Source organism: Balaenoptera borealis, assembly GCF_965194805.1.
Source record: "Balaenoptera borealis genome assembly, chromosome: 17".
Lineage (NCBI taxonomy): Eukaryota > Metazoa > Chordata > Mammalia > Artiodactyla > Balaenopteridae > Balaenoptera > Balaenoptera borealis.
This window is the reverse complement of record NC_138876.1, coordinates 14,287,855-14,306,819: the sequence shown is the minus strand read 5'-3', so window position 1 is coordinate 14,306,819 and position 18,965 is coordinate 14,287,855. Positions and strand designations below refer to the sequence as shown.

Sequence of the window (18,965 nt, the reverse complement as noted above, 5' to 3'; positions counted from 1 at the left end):
CTACAAGGACAATGTCAGGTTCCAGAGCCTGGCCCATGAGGAGCCTTCTGGCAGAACCAATCTCTCCTTCCTGTGTGTCCCTCTTCTATTATCTATTTCGTTTTGCTCAGACCACAGTGCTCCGTGCCACTGACTTCCTTCCCATTCCACTGGGAGCTCACCGAGGACAGGGCTGCCCTCCACTACTGGTGTCCATCATGATGCCAAGTGCACAGGAGGAGCCTGGTAAGTATGGGCCCAGTGAAGGCTGACTTTGGCCAAGGACAAAGATCCCTTCCCGAGCCCCAGCCCAGGTTCACCCCAATATACAAAATAGGAATATTCTCCAAAGGTCTTGAAACAAGTTTTGATAAGTTGAATTGTGTTTTACATGCACTAGGTAAGCCCTCCCTCAAGCCCACAGGTGAAGCTATGTGTAGTCTCACCCCATACCCATACGTTAAGCAGAGGCACTTACTCTGTGGTTTCCTCAAGAGAAATGGAGAGAGAGAGACTGTGAGGGAGGGAGGGAGGGTGAGAGAGAAAGAGAGAGAGAGAGAGAGAGAGAGATCAGGGAATGGAGCAGAGGAACAAGGGAAGGACAAGTGCCTGGAGATGGTCCAACCTTGGGTTTGAACTCTGGCTCCCAATCTTTCTAGCTGTGACTTTAAGCAAGTTACTTAGCCTCTCTGGGCCTCTCTTTCCACAGCTGACAAGTGAAGATGATCATATCAATCTGTAGGGCTGTTGTGAGGATAAACGACATAACATATGCAAAGCACATAGAGTGGGTATCCAGCAGAGGTGGGTCTTCTTCCCCAATAAAGGCAAATCATCTTTGACTGGACAGTCTCCCAGGGAAGGAGGTGGCCTGAACCCACAGGCTATGTGGACGACTACCCCTCTGCAGTCTTTCTCAGAAAACCAGACTTTTGTCCACCAGGTTTGCATAAGATGAGTTATAAAGTCTGCAAAGCCCTTGACATCTGCCCCTACTGAATTTGCAGCTGCCAGTTAGACCAAAGGGGAAAAGACCTCCATGCTGGGAGACGGGAGGCCAGAGCCATGGCAGGGAGCCGGCAGGCCTCTCTGCCACACTGCTGAGATGGCCCTCCCACCCCCTGCAATTCCCGCGACCCCACGTGATCTGCCCCAGCCCCCTCCGCCCTTCAGTTCTTGCCTGCAGCCTTCCTCAGGAATACTGCAGAAGAGCCACAGGCCTCGAGTTTTTTAAATGGAAATCCCAGAAACCAAACAGTCCTGCACACGGGGCCAGGCTTCCTTTGAGAATGAAGGTAGATGGGCTTGGCTGGCTGCCACCAGGGCCTCATTCAAGTTGAGTGAGGGAAAATGGTATGTTTGAAGAGGCAAGATGAATTACTTCAAAATAGCCTGAAGATCTCAGATCAGATCACGGTAGGGTGGAGCTTTTTTTTAATGAGAAAAGGGAAAAAGAAGCCCGTAGGATATGTGTGTGTGTGTGTGTGTGTGTTTGATGAATGCTTTATATGTCAAGATGACTCACTGTGAGGCAGCGCTAGCAAGGTCTGAGGCCTTACTAGGGGCCTCCCCAAATCCTGGGAGATGCTCAAGGAGCTCATGGGGCAATTATCTGAGTTTTGAGAAAATGCCTTCCTTCCTGTCAGCTCAGCCATGCTGATCCCAGCAGAAGAGAAGAAAGTGTCTCTAGGCAGTAGGGCCACCTGGTTGTGAAATCCAGCCTGCACTCTGCTGGCCAAGCCCTCTGCCAGGTGTGGGGTTGTGACCATCCGGAGGAGGGAGCTCCCTTTTCTAGTCAGCATCTAAAGGTGTCCTATGGGCTGGTGAGGCCCTGCCTGTCAGACCTCCTAATTTATCCAGAACAGATTCAGAATGGTATACTGGTCATCCATTGCTGTGTAACAAATCACCCTAAAACTTAGGGGGTAAATGATTCTGTGGATCAGGAACTCAGAAAGGGCAAGGTAAGGACGGCTCTTGTCTGCACTGTGATGCCTGGGGCCTCAGCTGGGAAGAAGCAGGTAGCTGAGGCTGGAGGATTTACCCCTAGTACGGCTTCCTTACTCACCTGTCTGGCGCCTGGGCTGGGATAGCTGCAGGACAGTCTCAGCTGGGTCTTTCTTCTGGAGGATCTACCTGTGGTGTCTCCAGCACAGTGTTCTCAGGGTAGACGGACTTCTTACCTAGCCACACAGGGTTTCAACTGCAAGTGTCCTGCAGAACAAGACAGAAGCTGCATGGACTTTTGTGACCCAACCTTGGAAGCCTCAGAGTGGCACTTTCATTGTGCCTGATTGGTCAAAGCAGTCCTGAGCCTGTCCAGATTCGAGAGACTCTGCCTCTCAATGAAAAAAGTGGCAAAGAAGTTGCAACTATGTTTTTATAACTATCACAGTGGTCTTCTGGGCTGGGCAGACAGGAGGAAAGAGGGGCACCCCTTATACCTAGACTACCCCAGTCCCTCTGGTGGGGAACATCTGTTTCCAGGCTATGGACCCTTCTCTTTTTTGCCATCTGGAGCGTCTCTTGGGAAAAGAGGATCTCAAGGGAGCACTTATGAGGATGCAAGCTCAAAGAGCTCCAAGGGCCATGCTGCTAATGTATATGTGAGGTGGCAAGTGTTAGACAATAAGGAACAGTGGGAACTGTGGTAAACTAGACGGTGCATCATCACTGCAACGACCTACAAAACATGCTGCAGATTGGATCTGGCCCCTGGGCTTCTGATTTGTAACCCTTGACATTAAATAAAAGAATCAGTAGCAGAGATGGGGCCTCAGAGATACAAAGGCCACTGGTTTTCACACTCTTTTTCTCCAAAGCAGTGGAAGCCTTTTCTCAAACATGATCTTACAGAAGCAGCATGACATGGAACATGTGATGGAAACTGGAATGGGCAGCCCAGAATCCCACATCAGCTTCCCGCTCTCCTCTTTTTATTAAAATAAATTTATTTATTTATTTATTTGTTTATTTATTTTTGGCTGTGTTGGGTCTTCATTGCTGCGTGCCGGCTTTCTCTAGTTGCGGCGAGTGGGGACTACTCTTCGTTGCGGTGCGCGGGCTTCTCATTGCGGTGGCTTCTCTTGTTGCGGAGCATGGGCTCTAGGCACACAGGCTTCAGTAGTTGTGGCTCGCGGGCTCTAGAGTGCAGGCTCAGTAGTTGTGGTGCACGGGCTTAGTTGCTCGGCAGCATGTGGCATCTTCCCGGACCAGGGCTCGAACCTGTGTCCCCTGCATTGGCAGGCGGATTCTTAACCACTGCGCCACCAGGGAAGTCCTCCCACTCTCTTCTTAAGGTACCGCCATGAAGCCCAGGGTTCCAAGGAACCCAGCCCAAGAACCACCCGTTTAACATCTTCGTGCAAAAAAAGGAGAAAAGTGAGGCCCAAACTGGGGAAGTGACCTGTCCAAATTCACACTGTGAGCTAACGGCAAAGCCAGGCCTTGAACCCAGGTCTTTTCTGACACGAAGACCTATGCCCTTTCCACAGGCAATACAATGAATGCCTTACATGTGCACGAAGCTTAATCGTTGACAAAGTGTTTTCACCTGTATTAGGACAACATGCTGCCTTGTGTCTGTCCCCCAACCCCTTCCCAGCCTACAGGTGATCTTGGTGAGGGCAAGTGACTCACCAGGTCAGCAGTGAAGGGCTCGGCCGGGGGAGGGAGGTGATTCCCCAGCTAAGTGGTAGAGAGGGTTAGCCATTGTCCATGTGCTGGAAGAATTAAAGCAAAAATGAACCAAGAGCCAGTGGGCAGGGACAACTCACAGACGAAAGGTGCAGCAAATAACTCTGAAGAAAGTGAGGGCTGTTCCACCACGTCATCTAAGGCGGCTGTGGAGTTGTGCTCGCCCCTGGATCCAGGAAACTTCCAGCCACTGTCCCCGAGAGGCTTCCGGTCCAGCCACCCTGACAAGTGCATGTAAACCCTGGACACACCATCCGTGGAGATAAGTAATAGATCGTCCATGGTGTTCCAAGGCCACCTGTTCTGTGAAGTCTGCCCTGATCCTTCCTTCCTCTCCCTGCCAAATTATTCTCTGCCTTCTAGGCAATAGACTGCAGCCATTTGTTTATATTTCTGTTTACTCTGCCTTTTCCACTAAGGCTCATTCCGGAAGGGCAGGGATTATGCTAATTACGGATCAGGTCACTGGAAGAGCATTTTAAAGGCAAAAGGCAGAAATGAGCATATGAGGAGGTGGGAGAGAAGGTCTTGGTGGAGCTCCCAGGAATCCGTCATGGGGACCAGTGCCTCTCTCTTAGACCTGGGCGATCCAGCCCTGACCTGGCCCTCTGCCCACTGCATCTGTCCCCAGATGGCCAGGGGGTGTGCCTACATAGAGCCTGTACCTGCTGGCCTAGACCAAATTCCAGGTACCCAGGACTGGGGAATCCTCTGCCCCAATGCCCAGAACATGCTTCTAGGGTCCAAGAGTCCAAGAGTTCTTTCCTGGGTCTATTTTCCCAACGTGACCTGCTGTGGGCACCTCTAGGACTGTGGGTGGTCAAGGAAGGGCCAAGGGCAGCACCATGGATGTAGATGTTGGCATGGCCAAGGTGTGCCCTGAAGACCTTACAGGGGGAAGGCAGGAGCTGGGGCAGGGGGGAGAGAAGGGGCATCAGGTCACAGACTCTCATTTTCACTTCCGTCCAGCCCCCCACAGATGTTAGGGGGAGGCCTGGAAGACCTAAGGCTTCCTGTGCTCTTAAAATTAATAGTTAAAAAAAAGAAAATTAAAAAAAAAGAAGTAATATGAAATCATCATGTTAAGGTCAGATTTGAGGCTCTATGAATGTTAATTTTCTATCTGTGTATGTGAATGTTTGGTGGGGGAAGGGTAAGTTCTTAAAAGATAAAGATTTTTACTGAACTAAAAAAAAAAAGATACAGGAGGAGAAATATATGGATAAACTTTCTCTTCATTGGGAGACTGGGTGGTATATAAAGCAAAAAGAGCCGGACTTGAGGTCAGCTGGATCAGGGTTCCGATTCTAACGGGCCACCTTCCAGCTGCGTGATCTTAGACAAGCTAATCGACTTCTCTGAGCCTTCTTGTGAATCTGTAAAATGGTGGTAATAACTAGTTTATGAGATAATTTTGAACGTTAAACAAGAAAATAGACAAGGTTCTACCATATGGGAGGAACTCAGTAAATGTTCATCTCTTTTCCAGTTTTTGGAACCTTATCGTAAACACTAATATTGTTTTTCCTAAATATGTCCCAATATTTTTGGAATGGGTAGGATGTTCAGAACCTTCCTAATGGCGCTGCCAGGCACCTACCTGGGCATGAATGAAAATGAATCAAGCCTGAGCTCATCAGTAGCCCAACTTTGTCCCCAAAAAATCAATACAGGTTTCCCCACATTATGTAATATGTGCTTTCCTGAGACGTTGGAGGTAAATCAATTTTTTCCCCAGTTCAACATGTCATCCAGTGAGCATCCGGTGTCAGCTCAGCATTGTGCTGAGGCTACAAAGGGGACACACACATACACACACACGCACAACCAACTGTGATTCTTGCTTTCAAGTTTCCTATATTTTTACCAAACCACACAATAAATGTGCCAAAGGAGCCTGCTAAATGGCATCACGTGGTAGACCCTTTTATAAAGCAAAGAACCCTTTTAACACAGGAAGAATTACTATCTAATTCACATCCTATTTACTTATATATTTGTATTTGTCAATTTGGATTTTCATGGTAAAGGCCTTTTCCAACTCCAGCATATGGTAAGCCGATAATGAATATTTGTTGACTAAGTGAACTTAGTTCAAAATCAAGGCATGCCCATATTTGATAATCATATTTGTGTATGGGTAGATAACTCATAAGGACAAATAGTTTATAGCTATTTGTTCCCATAAGAATCTTGCAGGGGAGGAAAAACAGGCCTTTGTTATGCCCATTTCACAGGTGAGGCAACTGAGGCCTATAAAGAGTAACTGACTTCCTCAAGTAAGTATCTGAAAAGTCTGATGGAAGTTCAGTCCAGACTTTGCCAGCAGGGAAAGCCCCAGCAATGAAGTCAGGAAATTTTTAGCTCACTTGTCCCCTTGGCTGACTTGATCTCAGGACCTGTCAAGAGTACATGTCTGTCCTCCCAGGCATGCAGGCTGGAGGCCCCCAAAGCTTCAGCCCTTTCTTTTTCCATATCCTGTTGCCTTCCAGGGCTAGACATTCAACTCTGAAATCTGTGCCCTATTCTCCAGTCCCCTGTCTTGGCCCAAATGCCTGTTCTCCATCCCTGTCTCTCATCTCAGGCCATCCCTGTGGGTGACCCTCTGCCCTTGAGTACATTTGTTTGGTTGTCACTTACTAAGCCCCTCCTGTATAACAGACACTGGGCTGGGGACTGGAGACACACGGCTGAATAAGAAATGGCCTCTGCCCTCTGGAACACAGCTGTGTGGACAGTGCCATGAGAAAAAGCTAGATGGAGGACTCAACAGCACTTGGCAGGACATTTAAATTTGACTGCTGTGCAGGGGAAATCTGTGTGGGGTTTTGAAGGATGAATAGGAGTTCATCGGCTTGGCAGTGGGAGGGGAGGGAATTCCAGCGGGAGGAAAGAGCACAGGCAAAAATGCAGAGGTATGAATTAGCAAGATCTGTTTAGGGCCCTACCAGGAGCTGGCATGGGTATGTTGCTAGCGAGGAGACAAGAAAGGTGAGACTGGAATGGGAAGTAGGGCCAGGAAAGAGGGTGTTTGGATTTTATCATCTGAGGGCCCCTGCCAGGTTTTTAGGCCAGGGCCTGATGTGATCAAATTTAAATTTTAGAAAAAGTACTCTGATAGTGGGGAATGGATTAAAGAGCTCAAGGATACATTTTGTTTTGTGCACCATTATATCTCCAGCACCTAGTAGGTGCACTGGCAGAGTAGGTGCCCTTGTGTGTTGAAAGGGTGAATGAGTGATCCAGTTAGCAGCTTACTGCAGAAAGCCAGGAGAAGGTTCTGAACTAAGATCATGAGAGTAGAGAAGAGTGGATTGACATGGGAAAGGTACAGGGCTTGTATCAGTCAGGAAAATGGAACCCAGGCCAGGAAGTTCAGTGGAAAAAAATTAAAGCGAGGAACTAGTTATGAAGGTATTGGAAGAGCAGAAACAAACATAGAACAAAACAACACCCAGAGGTTATCAACATTGTGAAGCTGCTTCCACCCTAGGGCAGGAGGGATGAAAGTTGTGTCACTTGATCCCAGGAGCCAGAGTGCCTAGAGCAAGCTAGGGCCAGGAAGAGGGAGGCGGTGCCTTGGTCGGGTCCCCCAGGAAGCCAACTCGAGATGGAGATTAGCATGCAGGAGGTTTATCAGGGAGTGCCTGTGGAAGGGGAGGGAAGGAATAGGACTGGGTGGAGAGAAGAGCTGGGCTGGAGGCAATCTCAAGGAAGAACTCAGTTGACCCTAAATGGGCGGGCTGAAGCTGGGTTGCCCTTCAGAGTTGGCTCAAGTTCGGGCGAGGAGGCTGGACTTCACAATCACCTGTCATTGGATGTGGACCTCCTGGGAAGGGAGTGTGAACTTGGGGCAAGGTAGCCCTTCTCAGTTGAGGCAGTTTCCAAAACTCCCAAAAGGCGCTCCTAGCAGCCCCGGGGTGGAGGGTGGGTGGGTATGGGTGGATAAATCCTTCATTCCTGTAGGGAGATCTGGCAGCACATGGCAACAGCTACACAGAGGGGCTGGCTAGTGGGGCCTGGGCCACAGAGGAGGTGCAGCCAGTGCCCAAAGCAGCACCCTCCCATCTCCCTCCAGGGCCTCCCTCTGGGCAAAATGGGCTGTAAGCCAGTGGGCAAGGGAGCATGAGAAATAGTCTGCAAGGGGCAGCTCCAGGAAGCTGAGGAGGGGACGGCAGGGGGTGGCTGTGAGAGCTAGCAGGTCTAGGATGGACCCAGTGACAACTGAGTGGGGGATAGGAAAAGGGTGGATTCAAGGGGAAATGACTGCCAGAGATTCTGGCCCTGGGGATGGGTGGTGGTGATGACTTTCTCTCAGAAGAGGCAGTGAGGGAGGTGCACACCTTGGAGGAAGATGCTGGTGGCCCATGCTGAGTTTGCCATCCAAGTGCTGATGCCCAGCTGGCAGCTCAATGGATCTTAAATAAAAAGCACAAAATGAACTTGAAAGAAGGAAAACCTCTGGTGGGCTCTCGCCTGGTTACGGGATTAAGTGCAGCCTTCTCAGCAGGCAGGCATTGGAGCTTTTCACATTTTCCCCAATGACACGTGCAGGCTCAGCTCCGCTCCAGCCTTGCAGCCACCCTGGCCTCTTTAAGCTGACCCTACCCTTCCCCACATCCCTGCCCTCTCCCCCAACCCTCCCCCCCCCCAGCAACTCGTTTACAATCCCACACATCCCCCCAGGTCAAATGCCTTCTGGGGGGAATCCTCCCTAACTCCTCTTTTCTCTGTACAAATTGTAACCTGCCCTGAGTTCCCACAAATGCTGAAGAGCTTGAGTGCATTCAGTAGCTATTTGACCACAGCAAGTAACTTAATATTTGCAGGCTTCCTCTGTGTGAAAAATGGCAAAAAATAACCCCACTGGGTGGCTGTAAAACTGCAGTGTGTGTAAAGTGCACCTTACAGACCTCAATTAATGTTAGCTATTATTACGAGTTTTCATCTTCTCATCCCTAGCGTCTAGTTTAGCAGATGCTTCATTAGTATTTGTTGAACGAATGGAGATTTGATATGGAAAAGGATTTATCCTTGGGGCTCGACCTGGTTTTAGAAAATGAAGTATTTAGCAGAAGTACAGAAGGGACTGTCTGATAACAGTTATCTATGTTGGGTGTCCAGGGACTCCAAATTGACCTGGTTCTCGAAAGTAAGAAAACCGACAGATTCTAGGTTGTTTTTTCACGGACCTTTGTGCAGGGTCTGACACACATCTCGAGCTCACCCAAATCACGCTGCACGAGTGCATGCACACGCCCTGGCAGGGTTGCCCGGGTGTAGGCAGCACCTCTGTCGGTGGCCAGAATGACTTACACTCCGCTACCCGGCCACCACGGAACCGGGCTGGCCCCGGCGTCCTAGACCCTGCTGCGCGTGTGGAGTCTGGGGAGAGGGCAGGAATTCGGCGACGGCCACGTGGGCCCCTTCCGCCCTCTCCCCACATCCTTTGTTTCCCACCGGCCCCGGCTCAGGAAGCTCTTTCTGCGAGTCACCGCGAAGGGGCGGCCCGGGAGCCCGGAGGAGCTATTTCCGTGCAATCGGGGCGGGCGGCAGGCGCGGGAGGGGCGTGGAGGTGGAGGCAGCGCAGAAGGCCCAGTGTTTGCTCTTATTTCATGCAACAGAAGGTTCTATTTGTGGAAGCGAACAGACGCTGGGGATTAGAGCTGGGAGGGGGCGGGAAAAGGAAAAAAAAAAAGCCACATCCACTACCACGCGCAGGTCTTCCCCGGAACCACCGCGTGGGGGTGAATGAGTGATTCTGGAATTCATCACCTTCTCTCTCCTCCCTTCCTCCGACTACCGCCGGGCCTCGGCGACGCCCACGGCTCCAACCGGAGGTCCCAAGGCGCGGGGCATTGGGGGGATCCCCGGGGCAAAAGGTGTCACCCCGCGGCTGCAGCGAGCGGCGGGTGCTGAGAGCCCTGGTGCGCGCGCCCGCAGTCCATTGTGCTCGGTGTGAATGGGGAGCGCGCACCAATCAACGGTCGCTTCGCCCCCCACGGCCCCTCCCCTCCCGCCCACTTCCCCGGGACCCTGACGTCACGGGAACTTTTCCTCCGCCCCCTCCTCCGGCTTCTCGCGCTGAGCCCGCGGCCTGCGGGAGGGCGCGCGCCTCCTCCCGCCTAGACCATCCCGGGGGGCGTGTGCGCGCGCCCCAGCGGGCTCAGGACACGCCACCTGCGCCGGAGCGCGCTCAGCCCGAAGCATCCCCAGCCGTCGGGCCACCCCCGTCGCCTCCGCCGACCCAGCTCCACCTCCCCTCCGCTCCGGTGACTGCTCGCCCGGCGGCAGGGCCTGAGTCGTCGCAGCCACCTCATTGCACAACCCGGCTTCCCAACTGTTTACACAGCCCGGCCTGTGAGTGTATGTGTATACAGCGTGAGTCACCGGGAGGCGGAGGAGGTGGAGGAAAAGGAGAAGGAGGAGTGCACTGGCCGGGATCGGTGCGGCGCACACACTCACTCACTCACACTCAGTCACCCTCTCCGAGCGCGTCTGTCTCGCGCACACTCACGCCGGGAGCCCGGAGCGCGTAGGATCCCGAGCGCCGCGGAAAAGTTGGTCCGGCTTTCGCTCCGACACTGCTTGCTTCGGGAAGTGCATTTGCTCCGTGGCTCCGCCGAGCCTGCGGAATCCTGTTCTCGCTGCTCCGGACCTCGGAGGCCGCCGCCGCCTCTGCTTCCCCGACTGTCGGCAGCCTCTACAATAGCGAGGCGCCCCGAGCCGGTACCTACGGGGATCCGGGGACCCGAACCGACCTCCTTGCCCCGGACGCGCGGCCACCGTGGTCCTCGCGTGTACCGCGAGCGCCCGGGAGCGGCTCCAGCTTTGCCCCCCGTGGGGGCAGAACCAAGCTCCGTCTGCAACCTCCATCCCGCGGGCTGGAGTAAGTCGCGGCGCCGGCGCCGACCCCACTGCGCCTTCCCGCGCCGATTCGAGGACGTACAAAGCCGGGGCCGCCCCGGCCGGGGACGGGATGCGGGTCGGTCCCGTGCGCTCTGCCATGAGCGGTGTCTCGCAGCCCCGCGCTCCGGCCTTGCTGCTCCCGGTCGGCCGGGGCGCCCCAGCCAAACGCCTGCTGGACGCGGACGACGCGGCGGCCGTGGCGGCCAAGTGCCCACGTCTCTCCGAGTGCTCTAGCCCCCCGGACTACCTCAGCCCTCCCGGCTCTCCCTGCAGCCCGCAGCCTCCGCCCGCCGCTCCGGGGGCTGGCGGCGGCTCCGGGAGCGCGCCGGGGCCCAGCCGCATCGCCGACTACCTGCTGCTGCCCCTGGCCGAGCGCGAGCATGTGTCCCGGGCGCTGTGCCTCCACACCGGCCGCGAGCTGCGCTGCAAGGTAGGCACTCAGGGGGCCGGGACCTGGCGGGGGTCGCGGGGTGAGGGGACACGGTGGCAGGCAAAGGTGTTTGGGGTCTCGCCCGCCGTCGCCCAGGGGCCGAAGGTGCCATCAGGGCTTGGGCTTGGGGCAAGGCGGATAAGGGGGTTTGAGCCCGGTAAGGCAGCATTTGACCAGGGTCACCCTATTGGGGATTGAGGGGTTCGGATGGAGTGGTATAGTGGGGGCTTGGCGGTCGAGAGGAAGTGTGGTGCTCAGTCGCTTTACATCTATATTATTTCCTTAGCGCCTAGTTTATAGTGCGAGGCGTTCCACATAAGTTGTGGAATTGAAATGGATTCCAGGGCCATGCCATTCCCCTTTTCCCATTCTCCTCGCTTCCCCCGCCCCTCGTTCTGGAAGGGCGCCCTGCTGTGGGTGCCTCCTTGGAGCTTGGAGCAGCTGGCAACTCTCTTGCTGGGGCTGCGAGGCTCAGCCGTGGGTGGTAAGGGGGCGGGAAGTCCGTGTTGGGCTCCGGTCTTGGGGATTCCGGCTGGAACCCGCGCTGGAACCGGAACCCTGTCCTCCCCAGAGAGTAGTCTGAGAGGGTCTTCCAGCGAGGGCGGGGGGATTTGGCCGGAATAGAAATGTTGGAAAGCCCACACCGACTAGGAACCCTCGCTTCCATTCATGTCTTGCTTTTCCGGCCCGCGATTTTCCTTTGAACATAAGGGGCTCCATCCAGGAGGGGATACAACTCGTGGAAACAGGATCCTCCGCGCTCTCCTCCAGCGCCCATAGACGCAGAACATTCCCACAGGCCATGCACCCTTTGCGAGCTGGACACCCGGGCCTCAGACATCCCTGAGAACCCTCCGGGCTGCTCGTTTTCACCCGAAAGATAGGGTCACCCCTCAGTTTAAGTCGCTCTTTGGTTTTCCGCAACTCACCTGACCCCCCGAGCTTCCCTTCCCTGGGCTCGCTGCTGCCACCTACTGTCCGACCCGAACGAAACTTCACATGTGTGATCAAGCCCAGTTTAAAGGGGGGAAAAAAATCTTTTCTTCGGGGTGGCTGGGGAGCAGAGCTCCGAGAGTGTGAATGTGGGCTGGGGTGGGAGGAGGGGGGCAGCGGAAAGGTTTTTCGAGCTGGTGCCAGAGCAACCCAGCGTCAGAGGTGGGGTGGGTCTGGTCATTGTGCAACCCCTTCCAGTTCCTCCGAGCAGATAATAGCTGAATCCAGATGGTGACAGCCCGTGTGTCACCGTTTCCAGTTGAGTCTAGGATATGAGTAACCGGACTAAACAAAAGGCCCTTAAAGAGACCAGCCAGCTTCTTAGAGAAGATGCTACCCGTGTCCTGAGTGACAGTGGGGATGGGAGTTGGTGGGGGGGGGGGATAAATAAACAAATGAACTCCCCCCCCCCCCCCCCCGGAGAGGATCCCGTATCCCTCCTGTGGGAATTTTAACTCAAGACTGCTTATACCTGAGTCAGCCTAGGCAGGTTGCTTAGGGCTGTGTTGACAGTCTTGCTCTTGGAGTCATCTGTTCCTTCTGAGTAATGACAGAGCTGTACGGTCTCCAGCTGTATGTTCTTCCACTTGGAGGCTGCAGAGTCACCATGTCCTGTGCTCTCTCTGGTCTGCAGGAGGTCATGCATTTCCAGGGGCTGCTCCTGGAGATCCCAGGGGGACCTCTATCAGCCACTTTGCACAGCATTACCTGCCAACGAGAAAGGGCCACAGAGGGTGGGGACTTAGGAGCTTAGCTCTCTGGAGCCGGAAGGCCATACATAGAAGACTTCTTTCAAACCATCCATGTGGTCGCTCTTTGGAGACTTGCTAGCCCTAGATGCTACTGCTTTTGGGTGTTAGGAGTAGCCCAGGCTGCATAAGGTGGGGTTGCAGAACTAACAGGGGTTGCAGGAGGTTGGGGTAAATGAACGGAGCCTTACTTTCATCCAAAGCCCAAAGATTGAGAACTGCAGCCCAGCCCAGGATCTGGGAAGCGGCCTCTGCTTTTCTAGCCTCCTAAGTGAGTCCCCTTCTCTCTGCAGGTGTTTCCCATTAAACACTACCAGGACAGAATCCGGCCTTACATCCAGCTGCCCTCACACAGGAACATCACTGGCATTGTGGAAGTGATCCTTGGGGAAACCAAAGCCTATGTCTTCTTTGAGAGGGACTTTGGGGACATGCACTCCTACGTGCGCAGCCGGAAGAGGCTGCGGGAAGAGGAGGCTGCCCGGCTCTTCAAGCAGATCGTCTCTGCCGTTGCCCACTGCCACCAGTCAGCCATCGTGCTGGGGGACCTAAAGCTTAGGAAATTTGTCTTCTCCACGGAGGAGAGGTGAGCGGCCTCCACAGCCCCTCCTGTGCCTTTTGACACCAAAACGAGGGTGCAGGTCGAGCAGTTAGGTGCAGGGTGTTGGTTCAAAACAACACCAAGGGCTCAGTTGTCCCAGAGTTAGTCTTTAGAAATCCTCTCTCCAGAGGAGCCGAGGCCAAAGTTGGTTATCCTGCACCCTTGTGGATGTGGCCTGAGGACACCTTGGTGCATCTATGGGATGTCACGTGAGGACACGATGCCCTCCCCACTTCCACCCCAGGATCAGGTTTATTCCCCATCGTTGTCAGAAAGGTCATTTCTTCTGGGGTACAAATGTCAGTCTGCCCTTCACAACATCCATTCCTAGAGGATGTCTTCAAATCCTTGTTTACACCGAGTGGGGTTTTTTCCTTGTTTTTTTTTCCCGTTTATTTATTTATTTATTGTACCTAGTAAGTATCACAGAGCGGGTCAGACTGTCGTATTTGCAGAAACCTATCCCTTTCCTTCACACCACACTCCTATTATGTGTCAGGCTTGGCCCCCAGTATTTTCTCCCCATTCTCCGGTGACTGTTTACACATCTTGTTTGGATACATCTTCAGAAGATAGCCACAGTTGAATGAGAAATGGAAGCTGGCTAGAATTGGTTGCTAAATATAGATCATGGCTTACTTCATAAAGAACAAGATGAGCTCGATAAGACAATAATGTGACATTAAGATTCAGAGTTGAGGTTTCAGTTGAGAATTCAGGAAGCCACAGGAGATAAACCTTACCTGATTTTAAGAGGTGGGCCACATCCCTTGTGGAAAGATTAAAAGCAGTACCATTGTAGAATTGCACAGGTGGGTGTGTGTTACTTTGTTGTAGGTATTCATGCAGGGCTCACCCCACCTGTGCTTTTTTTACCCTTAACTTCAGATCCTATGAAAAAGTACAGGGTTGAGTTGCCAGAAAGCATGGCTTTGTGTCTGACCTTGCAAGAGTCATTGGATCATACTGATTAGCAAAGAAAAGCAAAGTGTTGACAGTGAAGAAGTTTCCAATTCCTGGAACACACTCCTTTGATATGGTGATGTATTTTCTGAAACACACCTTACACACCTCCTTGCTTACTGTTGAAATCTGCCATTGCACAGGCCAATGTCATGTGCGTGGAGTTTGGCAACCCGAGGGTTAAGCAATGGCAAGCTGACGCTATTCGTGTAACCAGCACAGGTGCAGGGTTTTAGTACTACAGCAGCCAATCAGTGGCAGACAGTGTGGGTTGAGTCATATTTTCCGTTTACAGAACCAATGGGTATTTTACATAACGACGGGCGGGGGGTGGGGGGGTGGGGGGGGAGGTCAGGCTGAGGACATACTGAAGTTAGCACATGTATACTACACTCCAGGGAACAGGAAGGCAGGAAGAAGAAGAAAAAAAAACCAAAAAGAAACTAGACCTTTGAGAGGAAAAGGAATTGACCCAGTAGCCTGTACCAAATGTTTGCGTCTAACTTCGCAATGAGTGACTTACTGAAACAGGGCTATTTCTGAGAAGCTGGGAAGAGCATAAGTGGCCACCAGATATTGGAGACTCCCCACATGGCTCTGGGCTTTGGGGGAGCCAAGAGGCTTGAGTGGCTGGATCTGAACAAGGAGGCACCTGCAGCTTCATCAGAGAGCCTTAACTAAAGATGTTTTAAACCTTAGTTGTTACCTGAACAGATAAACCCTTACCTGAGTAAATGAGCTCAGGTGTTGATGTGCCATCCTAGGGGGTGTGTGTGTGTGTGTTTGTATGTGCATGTGCACACATACGTGGGTGTTTTAGGGCTCCTGCATCTTTCAAATCCACCAGCTGCTTTTCTTTGTCCTCTCTGTCCAGGCTAAGCATTCTTTGCAATTAAACATCCCAGTAAATGTAATTAACATTCCTTGTACTTTTCCCATCATGACCATCATGGCTTGGGCTCAGGTGGACAGAATTCCCTCTGTGTGTATATATCGATGTGAGCAGGAGTGCTAACAACCTGTGCGCAGTAACAGTGACCTTGGGCTCCGTGTTCTGTAATGCCAAGCAATGGGTCCAAGTAGCCCTGGCAGTCAGTGGCATGATAAGAGATAAGATCGGCTTGTAGGATGCCCAGGGTCTCCCTGAAGCAGTAGTATAAACTGCTCTCCCCTGATAGCTTTTGGAGAAATGTCAGCATTCCCCTGAGACAGGCTCCCACTGCTGCAATGTGAACTCTGTAAATTGTGTAACCCCTATTAGGATATGTCTTATAAGCTGTAGCATAATGAATAGTATTTGGGGCTTTGCATCATACCCTCCACCCCAGGCTCTCTCTCAATACTTTGCTAATGTTTATTGCAATTTGTATTGGTTTGTGAAATCCTGAGTCCTCCTGGGTGATGCAAGGCACTGCTAACTGGATGAAGGGGTAACTAGCATTCCTCAGGCCTTTGCGATGAGTACTTGTGGGCGCTATTATTGGGAACGCCTTGTTTTTCATAGTAGCTGATCTGGAAGTAATGGCTTGTTTCCTCTCTCCTATAGAACCCAGCTCAGACTGGAAAGTCTAGAAGATACACACATAATTAAGGGAGAAGATGATGCTTTGTCAGACAAACACGGCTGCCCAGCCTACGTGAGCCCCGAGATCCTCAACACCACAGGGACCTACTCCGGAAAGGCGGCGGACGTTTGGAGCCTCGGGGTGATGCTCTACACCCTTTTGGTGGGACGCTACCCCTTCCATGACTCAGACCCCAGTGCCCTTTTCTCCAAAATCCGACGTGGACAGTTCTGCATTCCTGACCACATTTCCCCCAAAGCCAGGTGCCTCATTCGCAGCCTCCTGAGACGGGAGCCTTCAGAAAGACTCACTGCTCCAGAGATCTTACTCCATCCCTGGTTCGAGTCTGTCTTGGAACCTGGGTACGTCGACTCAGAAATAGGAACTTCCGACCAGATTGTTCCAGAGTACCGGGAGGACAGTGACATCAGTTCCTTCTTCTGCTAATCCCCAAACCTCAGAAACCTCATAATTCTCACACATGGCATTTCCATTTCTAAAGATGGACAGGCCTTTCGGCGTCTGGCCAGCCAGACACGTGATGGCATAAAGACTGTCGCTGCTGGATTCAACATGGCGCCCTCTTTCGTATCTGTCCTGATGAGTGACTGTGGAGGAGAGCAGCGTACACTCTGATTGCCTGCCCTGCAGAGTTGTTTCCCTTAACGAACCTTCGCCAACTGTCCCTCTGTCAGATTTGGGGGTCCCGCATCTTTTATAGGTGGCAAGGAGTATGGATATCCTACAGCATGTGATCAAGTGAAATGAACATTCTAAAGGGAGAGGAAATGAATCGCACAATGGCATTTTGGGCGATAACCATATTTTTAACAGGGTGACAAATAATTTGGGCCAATAAACCTGCCATCTTCGAACTTGTCTTTGGTAGCCAGACTTTTGCTACCCTAGCTTCTCTGATCGGAAAGCTGTTTTTTTCTGGTTTGGTTTAACACTCACCCTTTCTTCATCTTTTCGGAGCAGACTGTTTCCAGGGCCTAGGAGCCTGCCTGAACCATGAACCCAGAATTTCTCCTCCATTCCCTGCCAAGACCTCATTTGCACTAATGCCTTCTTTCTGACCTTGAAATGCGCTCTCCCACCCCTTCACTATAAAAGCACTTACCAGCTAACTGTGGAAAAGTATCATAAAAGATTCAAACTCCTGGCTATTTTAGAACTCTGAGCTCAGACAGAGAGACTGGAGACTTTTAACAAGGATTTGAGCGCTTGGAAACCATTAGCTTTCCTGGTTCCCCTCAAATATGTTAGCATTTATCCTTTACTTTTTTCCCCAAGACCATCTCAGGGTGGAGCATTTTGTCTAGGAGGAGAAGATAAGAAGGCTCTCCACTCCCTCTCCCAAGAGCAAATGTTAAACATCTTTTTGCTTCAGAGAAAGTGAATTTTGGGTAGTCTTAGATGGTTCTCAGACTAACTTCCAGAATTATACTTTAACCACCCCCATGGGTATGGTCTGCAGTTTTGCATGACAGGTGGTTAATATTTCAGATGTGGTGTGGTTTATGAATACATCTGTATCATCAGTATCTGGGATGAAATAGCAAGCCCCAAATCTTTAAACTTGAAAGGGACGTTAAAAGTCATCTGGTCCAACTTCTTTTGTTTCTCTGCCACCTCCCAATGCAGAAATCCGCCCCCCCACCACACAGCTTCTTTCACAGGTGGGTCTGCAACCTCTGTTTGAATGCTTCCAGAGATGGGAACTCACTACCTACAAAAGATAGAGCTTAACAAAGAAACTGCAACTTGCATTAAAAAAACAAGTACAGATGAAATATCAGTAAATGTCTCAGACAGTGCTGAAATCAGGTGATTAAACGGGTAAACCAAACATACTGTATTTTGAGAAATGGCACAAAAACAGGCAGTCACTTTTAAGGGCTACGCCTAGGCAAACTACTAACATGCATTGTGAGAATACCGTGTATACCTCACGTACTGTGTACTTTGTACATATAGTGTACCTTTTATACATATGTCCGATTTTTGTTGTTGTTGTTTTGGCTCTGACGCTTGTTCTGTTGTCTGTGTCTGTCTGAATAACCTGCGTGTCTAAGACCACGTGAAATGTGAATGATCATTGGCAATATTACCTTGACAGAATCATGGGACTTGGAGAAGAGGGAGGACAGAAGCCTCTGTCCCACTAACGCTCTCGTGGTTGCTTGAATGTTGTATCTGTGATACATGACCCGGCTAAGGACTCTGGGCTGGCTGGGGCTTCGAAACACTAGATCCTTCCTGTACATGTGTATATATGTGAGACGGCTGTTTCTGACTTGTAGAGAAATTTTAATAAATCTGGTTTCGTAAATAGGTGCAGTGACTTTCTTTGGAGTCCAATCCGCCATTGCCTAGTGCAATTTCATGCTGAGGGTGCAAAGGTCTCTGGCATCAGGGCCTGGAATCTCGAGGAGGAGATGGAGAAGTAAACAGATGATGATTATTATGTATGACCTTTGACAGCTGAGCCCATTCACTTTTTCCATTGAAGTGGGCAAATTCATTTTGATGGGTGAAACCAATTTGGTGAATCAGGTTGGTGAGGGCTATGGGTTGAATTTAGAGTCGAGAAACATTTCAAGAGGAGCATACATAAAAAAGTCTTGAGTTGTAAGAGTCCCTCTGACTTATGGTCCTTTTTAGTTCAGGGACCCTTGAGAATTTGATGAAAATTGTGGACACTTCTCAGAAAAATGTACATGTGTATCCAACAGAATTTTGTTGTAATTTCAGAGGTCCACATACATCCCTTGGAGGCATCACAGGACTTCTGTTGAGAACCAACCTCCCCCCTTACCTCCCCCATTAGACTTAATTAAAATGGCTAATTGGGCTTCCCTGGTGGCGCAGTGGTTGAGAATCCGCCTGCCAATGCAGGGGACATGGGTTCGAGCCCTGGTCTGGGAAGATCCCACATGCCGTGGAGCAACTAGGCCCGTGAGCCACAACTACTGAGCCTGCGCGTCTGGAGCCTGTGCTCCGCAACAAGAGAGGCCGCGATAGTGAGAGGCCCGCGCACCGCGATGAAGAGTGGCCCCCACTTGCCACAACTAGAG

General features: G+C 51.5%; 1 protein-coding gene across 1 annotated transcript; it reads left to right on the top strand.

Moving 5' to 3' along the window:
* Positions 1–9,738: 9,738 nt before the first annotated feature.
* Positions 9,739–18,222, top strand: TRIB1 (tribbles pseudokinase 1). Its single transcript, XM_082363099.1, has 3 exons — positions 9,739–11,014; positions 13,050–13,342; positions 15,867–18,222. The coding sequence occupies exons 1-3, from the start codon at positions 10,655–10,657 to the stop codon at positions 16,330–16,332; spliced, it is 1,119 nt and encodes a 372-aa protein (XP_082219225.1). The 5' UTR covers positions 9,739–10,654; the 3' UTR covers positions 16,333–18,222.
* Positions 18,223–18,965: the final 743 nt, after the last annotated feature.

Coding starts and splice junctions, on each gene's coding strand:
- TRIB1 (XM_082363099.1), top strand. CDS start 10,655: ATGCGGGTCGGTCCCGTGCGCTCTGCCATGAGCGGTGTCTCGCAGCCC. Junction 11,015..13,049: donor GCCGCGAGCTGCGCTGCAAG/GTAGGCACTCAG, acceptor TTCTCTCTGCAG/GTGTTTCCCATTAAACACTA. Junction 13,343..15,866: donor GTCTTCTCCACGGAGGAGAG/GTGAGCGGCCTC, acceptor TCTCTCCTATAG/AACCCAGCTCAGACTGGAAA.